At 36.5% G+C, this 12,515-nt stretch overlaps 1 protein-coding gene across 12 annotated transcripts in view; it reads left to right on the top strand.

The window, feature by feature from the left end:
• Window positions 1–12,515, top strand: part of ULK4 (unc-51 like kinase 4) — a 248,934-nt gene that overhangs the window by 127,675 nt on the left and 108,744 nt on the right. The window contains exon 33 of one of the 12 annotated variants that reach the window (XR_012585551.1): window positions 4,720–4,835. The exons of 10 other annotated variants lie outside the window; for them this stretch is intronic. Coding sequence is in view for 1 of the 2 variants with exons in the window: in XM_074575253.1 (XP_074431354.1) it covers window positions 10,073–10,114 (42 nt within the window). In the remaining variant the exon portion in view is untranslated. Of the gene's footprint in view, window positions 1–4,719; window positions 4,836–10,072; window positions 10,284–12,515 lie in introns of those variants that run through there. One more of the 12 variants, XM_074575253.1, reaches the window with a different exon arrangement.

The following is a 12,515-nucleotide window of genomic DNA, read 5'->3' as shown; positions in this document are numbered from 1 at the left end:
AACTTTTAAAAGTTAGTTTTTCTTGGAAGGCTAAATTGATTAGGAATACCTAGTTTGTCCAAATACTGAGTTCAGAAAATAATTTTAAATATATTGTAAAAGACTAATAGTGCTTACCCTGAACCTTTGACTTCTTGGAGCAAGCCCAGTTAATATACACCCTGTGATGATCAGGGCACCTGGAGCTCATGGCAGACAGAGAAAGGCTGAGAGAACAGGTTTCATACAACCTTAGCAAAGAAGGCTTGGGGGGATCATATTCCTCTCTGTAGCTACCTCATGGCACAATACAGAGAAGATGACAAGTGACTTGTCTCAGCAGTGCACAATAGAAGGACAAGAGACTGAATGCAAGTTGGAAGATTTCAGCTTGATATAGGAAGAAACTTTTTGCTGTGGGGGAGGGTGGTCAAACAGTGGAACAAGGGCCCAGAGAGGTTGTAGTATCTCCATCCTTGGAGACTAAAAATTCAGCTGGATGCAGACCTGACCTGAGCAAGCCTGCTTTGACAGGACTGCTTTGAGCAGGGTATTAGACTAGAGAGTTCCAAAGGTTCTTTCAATCATATCTGTTGATATGCTGGATATACATATACAACCAACTTCTGTGATTTGATTGGCCCAATCAAGTCCATCTTCCTAAAAACCAACAAAACAACCAAAACTACCCAACAGGTTGTCTCCTAGCATGTACTGTTCACTGTGTCCTACCGGTAGTTAGACATGTTAACTCCTCTAGATTGGGATCCAAGTCAGTAGTCTCCCAGGTGAGTTTCGGTTTCTGAGCTTCTACTTCCTGCTTCCTTGTATTCTTCGACCTTTAAGTAAGCAAGGTGGATGGACTGAAGTGACAATGCTTATTCAGCTGGCTTGGCTTCACTTCCATTTCTCCCCTATCTGAGCCAGCTACGTTGTATACTGTATGAGGGTGTTTTATGAGCCAAATCCAAGACAGACTGTAGGTCAGGGTTGGACGGACAGGTGGATGGACAGATGTATAAAGTCAGTGAGAGTTTCTACCAACTTGTTTTATCTGGTAATTCTCTTGGACAATTAAGGTACCTTAAATATTAGTCTTTTGTGGTTTTTGAACAGTGTTCTGAACAAATTTTTTAATTAAGAGGTGTATATATATGAGAGTTTTGTGATTGGGTGTGCTGCTATGGAGAATTTAGGGTAGCTAAAGTTGATGCTATTAGATTTTTCTCGGAAAACTGGAAGAGTTTCCTCTAAAAGTAAATGGAAAACAATTGTTCTTAGATGTTAACTAACACCTTTCTTTTTACCTCTGTCATCTTTGGAACAGTTAAGATTTGTAGAATATTTGAAATATGTATTGAGAAGAGAAAAAAGAAATTTTTTATAGTGTTTATGAGAAGAATTATTGTTTTAAAAAAAAGACAAAATTAAGGACTCACTGATGAATTCTCTATTGCAGTTTAAACTATGTTATTAAGTATTTTCATTGTTTTTTCTCTGCAATTCAAACATCCTATAAAAATCTGTTGTTTTCTCACACTAAGTAAGGATGTCTTGAATCCATGCACAGTTCAAAACACTTTAAAAAAAATACAGAAAGACATGAATTTTCACCCTGAAAGGGAAATCATATTAGTTTTTGTCATTTTATATTGATATGTAGCTTTAAATAATAGTCTCCGGTACTTCATTTTGGTGTGTTCTTCTGTCTAGCCCATTCCATCAGGAATAATTGTTAGTGTTCCCCCAGTTTAGTCTGAATGAGAGGGGTTTATGACCTTTTTCTCTGGTCACTGAACATTGCACCAGGAATTTCATTTCAGTCATCAGATCAGTCCGTCAGTCTTGGGATCTTACAGCAGAAGGGGGTTGAGCTTATGTTGCTTTATGATGGATGTCACCAGCAACAGGAGTGAGAGAACAAGACTGACCATCACCACAGACTGCCATAACACTTGGATAGGCACATAAATGGTGCTCATGTTCCTCTTAGTTTTTCTGCAAAAACCAAGTGTTTGAAGATCTTATAAAGTTCACCATGCAGAGTTTCTGGCTCAAGTTTTTTCCTCCCTCATCAATAGTTTTGGGTTGGGGTGTTGTTTTTTTTTTTCATAGTCATAAAGCTGCTTAATATTCGCATATTCTTTCATCGCACTTGATTTGAGCCTTTTTTGATAGAAGTTTTGTATATAACCTTCAGGATCTTGTGAGTATCTGTGTAATTAAAATCCTCACAAGTTTTTTTGACACCTAATATTACTCACTTTCAGTTTAATTTGCACTCCTTTTCCAAGCAACCATGAAATCTATACATGTTTTGAAGTATTGCACAATGTGTGTGCTTACAACAGTCCTGACTCCACATACACAAGCGATGCAAGATGTGTTGCCGTTATCACTCAGGAATGACATATGATGGTTAGATAAAAACACAGTCTAATAAAAACATCTGCTTAATCCTTAGTCCTGGTCAGAATAGCAAACTGAATGTTATAGATTGTAAGAGGAAGTATTACAATGGTAAGCAGAAAAACATTGTGCCACATTAATCCAGGTGTGGATTTTGGGTTTCCCATCTCAAAAAGGTTATAGTAGAACTGCAAAAAGTGCAAAGAAAAGAGACACAGATGATCAAAGGTCTGGAATGGCCACTGTAGAAGAGATTATTCTTCTGTATGCTTTAATCTGGAAGGCGATGATTGAGGGGGAAGTATGATAGTGTACAGTCATGAGTGGCCTCCTACAAGGTGAATAGGGAACAGTATTGCTGTTCACTGTATCTTCTAATATAAGAACTGTATTATAAGAACTACAGAAAAATTGCAGTTGGGATCTTAAAAACTGACAAAAAGGGGATGCTACTTCCTGTAGGGTTAAATTCAGCTGTGCCATAGGGTCCTGGGTTTACTTGAATTAAAAAAAGAAACTGGAGAAGTTAATGGAAAAAAAATCCATTAAGAGCTATGATGCTCAAAAGATCTGCTTCTGGCTAAAAGTCCTTGGGCTGTGAATTCCTAGAGGCTGGGGAAAGTGTTCTGTATACCTGACTTGTGCTTGTAGGGCTGCTTCTGTTGCTGAGTGTTTTAGATAGGTTGTTGGAGTAGGTAGACTTTTAGATTGAACTGAGTCAGGTTCTGCTTTATATACTGAAAATGCATGTATTGGAACCTTTCTGTATTGTAAGTTTTTAGTTATTAGCTGTAGAAGTTTGTCTTACCACTCCTACTTGTGTGTGACAAAACCAGCTTATTTTTTATCACTTAAACATATTGACTTGTTTCCTGAAGCAACAGTTATTCCTTTGAGGAATTAGCAGGTTAAAAGTACACGGTATTAGTTTTGAGTTACAAGGTTAACTTTCAGCCTGAGCTGTTTATTTGGTTGGATGCAAATACATTGGTATTAACGAGTACATGAGTTAAAAATAAACAGTACCTTTGAGAATTCAGGAACAAATTTGGGCATAAAATTCTTATTTAAGCTCTTATTTTTAAGTTGTATGAATTACAAAATTTATAGTGTTTAATATCAAGCTCTGTTTCAGGCCTTTAACTCCAGCAGAGTTTACTTGTGTGAGTGTAGGTGCCTGTATCTCTAATTGTACCTGACTTAAGAAATGTTTTGGAAATTTCGTCTTGATTAAGGGAGGAAATAATAATAATTAAAAAGATAATCCATTCCTACTTTGAAGTTGCATCCTGCCCCATCTCAGCGTGGGTTATTCAGTTGGAATATCCTGAATTTTTAATATAATTTCCAAACATAAGTTTTATCATAGTATTTCTAATTAATATTTACATTGTCTTGTTTATATGTAAGAAATATGTATCCTTAAGCAGATAGCATATGCAAAAAAGTATTTTTCACTTACTCAAAAATGCTTTTTTTAGAATACCAAAAGTAATTTGGTTCTATAATTTGGTGTCATGAGTGGGTTGGCTTTTTTGTTGTTGAGGTTGGGTTTTTTTGCCTTTTTTTGCCCCCCCCTTTTTTTTTTTTTTTTTTTAATGTGTGTTTGTGTTTTACTATAGAGAAACTTGCTGGGAACTGTAGCCACAAAATAAAATGTGTGCTCTTAGGAGTTTTAATGGTAAAAATTGTCTGGTTTTTTTTTTTTTTTTACTCACTTTCAGGTCAAGGAGAATTATTGGCAGATTATAAGACTTTTAAGTCTTTTTACACTTTTAGTTGAATAATTAGTATCTATGATAAAACAATGAGGTTAATGGTGCTAGTAAAATAATGTCATGGCTTGAGGTATTTATTAATTTATTATGCTAAAATAATTCTGAAGGCTGGTATGTTTCAAATAGTGTGTAATTCACAAATAAGTAAAATAATATTTTCTAGTTAGAGATTTCATTTATAAAAGGTCAAATACTTATCTAAATTTTTATCTAAATTACAATTGGAGATTGACTATTTCTGTGTCTAAATATATAGCTGTCTTGCCATGTACTTAAGTCGTTGCGGTTATGTCTAAACACCTAATCTGCTTTCCATGTTAATTCATGTTTTTTTATTTTAATGGGAATTTGATTCATCTGAGGGCTCTTGTTTGCATGAAAAACGTTGGAAATTCTTATGTTTGAATAGACTTCTTTTTGAGGGTTTTGCATGCTTTCTTTGGCTATTGTGGGTTACTTAGACTCCATATGAAATGTGATTTTTGTCATACCTTATTTTCTTCAGGTCTTTTTTTTTTGAAGTATGGTGGTAATCATGTTAATTTTTGTACAGGCAACTAGAAGGAACATAAAAAAGGCTGGACCAGGTCAGATCGAGTCTTGACTAGTCGTGTTTTTATATCTCACGGTGCTCACAAGTGGATGTCTAGAAAAAAATGATCAGAAAGGGTAAGCCTATCTGACGTATCCACCACGTACTGCTTCTACATCCAATCACTTTCAACTCAGGACCTTTCTGAGCTGGCTCTAGTAACTATGTGTTTAGTATTTGCAATGAACATCTTTTCCATGGCCTTTTCCAACCCCACCTTGTAGGCCCATATAAACTGCTTGAGTTCCCAACACCGTGGCAAGGCGCCGAACAGCCTGGTTTTGCATAGAGTGAAGAAACAGCTTCTTTAGTCTGTTTTGAACATGGCTCCTGTCGGTTTAATTGATTATTTCTTGTTTCTGTATTCAAGAAACCAGCAAACAATGACACCTTATGACACCCTTGATTTTTCTAATTTCAGTATTCCCCCTCAGTTTGCTAAAACAGTTTACTGGGCTGCAAAGCCGTTGTTATTTAGGTATTTTGAAATGGAAGCTGTTCCACACTTCTGATCATTCCTGCTGCTTTCTCAGAATATTTTCCATTTTCATATATAATTTTACATTTTACTTTTGTTTTTTGACTGCCATCATTGAGCTGTCATTCGTCTGAAACTGTCTTTCCTAACCTGAGATTAATTAGTTCATATATGAAGTTAGGACTTTTTCCGCACCATGTGCATTACTTTATGTGCATTAAATTTCAGATGCAACTTCAGATACAATCTCTCTCCCTCCATTTACACCGATTCCCTATCTATGAGCAAGTTTGAGCTCTCAATCTTTAACATAGAACATTTCCACAGGATTTGTATTACATTATAGCTCTTTTCGCTCAGTCATTATAATTGGACAATTTTCACACTTATTAGAGAAAAAATATTTGGGAGGTGTTTGGGGATGGGTAAGGGGATAATTGGACTCCCTTTTAATTAGAAATTTAACTGGTATCATCATCTTCAGAAACTGCATTACTTCTGTCACACCCCTTTCGTCCAAATGTTCCTTAGCACTTGCTGCCTTTCGCCTACATTTTAATTTAAATAATGCAGCAAAAGTAGTTAATCTTCTGGATTGGTAGCTGTTTCTGCTGTGAATAAAATTTAAACAAATTAAATTCTTTATCTTTCATCCTCCATCCTCCCCCACTTTTATCAGTAGCTGGTAAATCTCACTTCCCATTCTTTAGGCTTTTTTTCTCGTTCTCATAGTCATGCAGTGCCCACACCTTGGACACATTTCATTTTATTTAGTTGTTCTTCTATAATCAGTTTGTAATTTTGTAGTATTCCTATATATATATACACACACATATATATAATTATATGTGTGTGTATATATATGAAAATGAACATACATATATGTGACATTATTCATGTTAGCAATGTCCATGTCTTTGTGACCTGATAAATGTTCTTCGTACCGGATCACGTGACATAAAAAAGAAATGTGCTTGTTCCAGGATTTACATGTCGGTTGATTTTGAGCAGGGGAAGAGGGAAGGGGGAGAGCATCGGCTTTGGGAAGCTGACGGGGCTGCTCTTGCTTGTAACTGCTGCTTGCCCCAGGGCTGGCTGGAGTGCAACCCAGCAGCCTTCCCTTGCTCCCACCCCAGCTTGGCCAGTCACTGCATCACAGAGCAAGCCAAAGGGCACATGGAGACCTCATGAAAAGGAGAAGCAAATCCTGCAAATATGTGAAAGGGTGTGAGTGACGATTCTTCCGAATGTGAGACTTCACAAGTCTAGTACCAAATTATGTCCTTTCTGAGTTCGAAGTTAGGGGGCGGAATCCTGACCTTACCATAGTTTGTGTGAATTTTATGAAAAATTTTAAATGGGTCATAGAGAAACAAATCACTGTCAATGAAAATGTTCACCCAAAGTGATTAATTTCTATATTTAAATATTTATTTTTGCTGCAGAAGCAATATTAAAGCAAAATCTCATTCCTCCCAAGGTTTGTATTTGTCAGGCTGATTAAGACCAGTCTTCCAATTTACTTTTCCTGCAAATGCAAATGTCAAGGCAGAGAAAGCTTTTAAGGAAAAAATACATACTGAAGTAAAGCTGAGATGCATGCTTTTCAGAACAGGAGTTATTGATCTTGTGACCAGAATTTTACTGTGATATTATCTTTGTTCTGTCGAACAACTGAGGAATATCTCCTGACCTCATCTAAATAAATATTGGTGTAGGAATGTGGCTGTTGCTGACTGTACGTTTATTGACCAGCTGCATTCTGATGACTAAGGTAATAAGCTATTGTGTGGTTCACAATAGAGCTTGTAAAAGAATATTGAATGTCCGTGAACAGTCTCTGGCTGGCAGAGGTTCCACATTACGCTTCTGAACTCTAATCATTTATCTAGAAATTTGTCTGGTTTGGCTTCAGTCATAATATAATACATTCCTTATGTTAATGTTTTCCTGAAGAGTTCGTATTGCGGGATGATAATTAGATTTTAAAATGTCAGTCTTCCACAAAGCAAAACAATTTAAATCTTAATATTCTGCTTTTGACTTTCTGTTTTTAACTGTAGTCATTTACTCATCGTCTTATATGTTAGTTTCTAGATACATTTTGTTTTATAAAATGGTTTTGTAGGCAAGCTTAAAAATTATTGCTTTGCCAAAATAGATTTATAGTCAAATATATGCAAAAAGATTAAGCCTACCATGATCCCGTCTTAGTTAAGCCACTCTAACTTTCTAATTATAACAGTAGCATCATCTCAAACTGTCAGCAGAAATTTTGATAGTCTGTTTCTCTTAGGTTTGTCTTTCAAATCCCCTGTTTGTGTTACACGTTTCAGTTTCTGTCCCTTGTTTGCTTTGAGCAAGTAGTTCTTTACTATTCACATGGGTAGAGGAAGCAAAATTGTGCTGTAGAACTGTTCTTTTTTTTTTCCTTTACTTGACCCCTTTCAAACTCCTGCCTACCAAACATAGTAATAACCTGTTCAAACATCATGATACTATGTATGGTCGCTGACAGTTCTCACTCTGCAGTTTAAGTGGTAGCCATAGATTGTTCTCTTATGGCAGATGCGTAAGTGTGGTTTGGTGGGTGATGTTACTTTTAATTTCCCATTGCAATGTCATGTGATTTGATATGGTGTTTGGCAATAAATTAGATTGTGTACAAGTACAAAACAGATTTCTTTGAGTTGCTTTGCTCAAATGGGTAAAGTATGCACCAGAAAGGGTGCGTACAGGGGTCGATAGCTCCTTTCACTACTGCAGAGAGCGAAGGATTATTCTGTAAACAGTCCAATTCATTTGTTGCTGTATATTGTGAAGTTCCACATTTGCTTACCCTGTAACAAGTTCTGGAGCAGGATTTAAATTCCCTGCACGTAGCTATCTTTAGGGCTCACATCTGGATGGCACTGCAGGAGCATATTGCTGAAAGCAAACAGACTAGCAGTTTTGATGGTAACAATGGAGTCTGAGAAAACACTGGATGCCTGAATAAGATTCCATTAAAAAAGGGGGAGCGAGAGGGATGTCTAATGCAGTCCATTTAATGCAGAACTCTCCAGAGAGTGAAGTGGGGATTATGCCTGCTGCCCTTCTTATTAAAGACTAGTATAGAAGATGCTTGTTGGGCGAATGGTATCTCCATATCAGACGCTCTATTACTCATGAATACGTTTCTAATTATATCTTAATGATCTCAGCCACAAATAGGAAAACAAAAATCTTTGTCTCCCTGAGTGGTTACCTTAGTGGCTGCAGGATTGGCAAGGTTTAGATTATCCATCTCCTCTCACTAATCCCAGGGGACTTCATTGTGAGAAATGAGACTTGTTTATGATGGTGAATTAAATTGCTGTAAAAGGTTATTTCAACAGACAGTTGGGAAATCATAATAAAATAATTTAGTAAAAATGGGAGCTAGAGTATGCTTAATGAAACATGATTAGATTTAATTTTCTTGCTATTTCAATCATTAAAGGTACATTATCCTTTCTCAGACCTCATTTGGGCTCTTTGCCACGGACCTACTCTTAGTAACAGACTGAAACTTGCATGTTCCATTAGGATATGAAAATGGCTAATGATACCCTACTCTCTTCTCCCTGGCTTTTGTAAAATTTCTGTTACCAGCTTTTCAGATATATTTTAGCTGTTTTCCTCTTTCATCCTTTTATTCCCTCTCACATCTATTTACAGATTTTTCAGTGTGAATATCACTTCAGGGAGGATAGGTTGAATGAGAGGAAGTAAAATACTAATATAGTTACCTTACTAACTGTAAAATGACTTATTATGAGTAATTAAAAAATTAACTCCCTTAGTTATGGGTAGGACCCTGTGTTCTAACAAAATTAATATTTTAATCAGTTCATATAAAACATGTTTCTATGCTGTTTTAATCCAGTGGCCCAATTATTTGGGGTTTTTTGGTGGTGTTTTTTCTTTATTCTTTCCCTTTACAGTGCAATGACACATTGTGTGACATTGTATATTGGCTAAAATTTCTGTCTGGCCTCTAGTGATAATAAGTGTAGTTCTCGGTGATATTTTATGCCTCTCAGCACTGGAATGCTACTTTAATCTAAAAGTGTCCAGCTTCTTTTCAGGCTACGAGTTCATATGAGAATAAAACTACTCTCTGTTGGTAGACAACTTGGGCAGAGCAGCAGTATCTTGCTGATAGGAACTGGTCATGGCTCCATAGTTTTCAGGACTTGCGTGTGTTTTTTTGAGGGAGGAGTTATTTGGGTTGTTTCAGTGTCTCATGATATTATTCCAGTTTGAACGTAGGTTTTACTGAGAAAGGCTCCTTGGGTTCAGGGTGAAATATCTGCACAAAGTGGCATGGGAGGCAGAGGAGAAAGACAGACCTCGGGGTAGCCAGTAACCTATTAATCAGGAATGCCTTAGGGGAAGGGGCCAAGTGCAGATCCCAAGTTCAGAATCACCCAGAGGGTGACTTTTGATTTTATTTTTTTTAAGTCTTGAATGTTTGAGGGAATGGAAAATCTAGCTGTTTTGAAACAACATGGAGTCTCAAGTCATTCATTTTTCAGTGTTTTTAGAATAGTTTTGTTTGAATTTTGTATGTCATAGTTAAAATAATTTATGAGAAAATGTGTTTGTATATTTATGTGTGTGTATATGTATATTTAATGTTTCCTGTTCCCCCTTTAAAGCCATAGACATAAATTCTCATATAATCATTAAGTATCTGTTTACTACTGAAATGAGCTACGTTTTGGGGGGGGAACAGTCACTCTTTTGTTGATTGTTGAAGGTTGAAGGCACTATGTTTCCAGTGCCTTCATAGCGTATCTTCTGTGTTTCCAGGAGGTAACTTCCTTAAGAGTCACAGAAAGCAGGAAGGTTTGAATTGAACCTGTACTCAGAAGAAAACACGGATTGATGACTGGAATATATGTCAGAAAACTATAATAAATCATTTGGAGATTACCCTGGAAAGATGTGCAAATTAAAAAAATAGCATTCAACATTGTTAATAATAGTAATAATAAAATGCAGAGTAACTTTCTCCGTCTTTGAGAAAGAAGTAGGTCTTGTTTAAAAGAGCTTCCTATTTTGCTGATGTTAGTCATTCTTGATTCTGTCTTTGATCCATCTGTTAATCTCCTAGAAAAATAGAATAAATTTCGGGTGAGATCATATGTAGCAGCAAGAGGTATACTTTCTTTTAAGTTATGGCCTCTGATACTGCTTTGCAAATGCTTATGAGAAGCAGAATTGCTGTCCTTTCCTTGTATTCTTGTAGATCTGAATTAAGACCAGCTTTTAAATCCAAAGTTGTGTCCTTGACAGTGAGATTTTTCAGAAGTGATGCTTGGCTTGTGCCAGGCAAGCACATGAAGAGTGCCTGAGGGAGTACCAGTGGGGTACCAGCTGACCCTGTAGTGCTGAGTGTATCTGTACCGTGAATTTTTCTAACTATCTACTGACTTGGCACTATTTAGGTTGCAGCCATGGGAGCAAGACTCAAGCCGTTTCACAATTCATTGTGCTATACTTTTTTTATACACGTGGTGAAGTAATTGCTGTTTTCTCTCTTTTCTTCCTAGTTTAATATTCTGAGTGATAAGAACTGTTTATGCTTTATGTCTGTGCCCTTTATTTAATAACAGTTGCTATGTGAAAATGTGGATGTCACTCAAATGACTAAATCATAGAATGGTTTGGGTCAGAAGGGACCGTAAAGATCATCTAGTTCCAACCTCCCTGCCACGGGCAGGGACATCTTTCACCAGATGAGGTTGCTCAAAGCCCCATCCAGCCTGGCCTTGAACGCTTCCAGGGATGGGGCATCCACAACTTCCTTGGGCAACCTGTTCCAGTGCCTCACCACCCTCAGACTAAATAATTTCTTCCTTATATGTAATCTAAATCTATTGTCTTTTAGTTACAATCTTAAATTCAAAAGAACAGTGATCTATTAGGACATACAAATTTATATTATTATAAACCTCATATTGCAAGTATGTCTTGAATTCTTATTATTATTTCCATTCTTGTTAGCTGTCATTTCTTTCTCCGTTTTAATTCCTTCTCATCAGTTCTGGTTCTGCTTTGTAGGCTAGCATCACTGGCAGACCACTGCCAGATAAGGAAACAGTTGTCTTCCAATATCAGTGAATTCCAGTGGCTGGAGGTTATAATTCCTGTGACTGATGTTGCATTCATGCTGTCAGTATTTTAGAGAGCTAAAATGGGGCTGTCACTTTGTAAGTATTTTGCTGAAATACATACCTGAAATATGATCTACTAAGGTGAACTTCATCATGTTCACTTTTTCTAGGGTCACAGGTAGAGACAAAGTATTAAATGCAAAACAGGAAGAAAACAAATAAAGGAATAAATAAAGATCACAATGAAAAGAAAAAATGTTGTTTCTGTCTCAGACCAACATAACCAAGATATGTACGCTGTCTTTGGTTCTGCCACCACAGGCAGAACTAATTTAAAAGCAAACTCTGTGGAGTCTGGGAACTGCAACAACATCCTAGAACAATTTAAGCAAGGAGAAGGTACTGTCATTTAACCTTGAAGTTCTGTCTTTTTAGTCTCTAGATTTATTTGTTCTTTTCAATTTTTCATCCTAACGACATGCCATTCCTTCTGGTAAACAGTAATAAAGCAAAACCATGTTAACCTTGCACAGAATTTGATTAAACAATAGGGTTGGTAGCTTGTTTGTTAGACACCAAGGTAGGCTGCTGCTGAGCGATCAGATCTTTGTGGGAGATTTTTAGATAACAATAAGCTTCCTTCCTGTTGTGTCTACAAGAGAAAGCATGATTCTGGTATTTACATGGAATAAGAAACTGTACTTTTTTTTTTTTATTTGTTCCAATTCAGTAGTCATCTGGCTATGAATCTAAACTCCTTCCGAATATTCCCAAATGTGGGTCTTCTTAGTACCAGACACGTTTCTCTGAGAGAAGTGAGATTTTTGGTGGCTATGACCACTACATTTTTTTAGGCCTGGATTTCAAAAATACTTATTTTTATAAACTGACATTAAGAGAGGTAGCAAATACTTCAAGTCTTATTTAGCTTAAATATGTGTATAAAATCCACTTATACTCAGAAGAGTTTTAATTGCTGTGGCACATGCACAGTTAGGATAAGTAAGAATTGCAATCTTGTTTTCAAATTCTGAATCTTTGCCCCATTGTCATAGCTCAATTCTGTTCAGACCATTGATTTTCACTTTCACCCCAGCTCTTTTTATTCTTGGACTTCATATACACAGCTTGGCATA

Source organism: Larus michahellis, chromosome 2 (assembly GCF_964199755.1).
Source record: "Larus michahellis chromosome 2, bLarMic1.1, whole genome shotgun sequence".
NCBI classification, from domain to species: domain Eukaryota; kingdom Metazoa; phylum Chordata; class Aves; order Charadriiformes; family Laridae; genus Larus; species Larus michahellis.
Note: the sequence above shows the minus strand (reverse complement) of the source record. Positions and strands in the feature narration are given on the sequence as shown.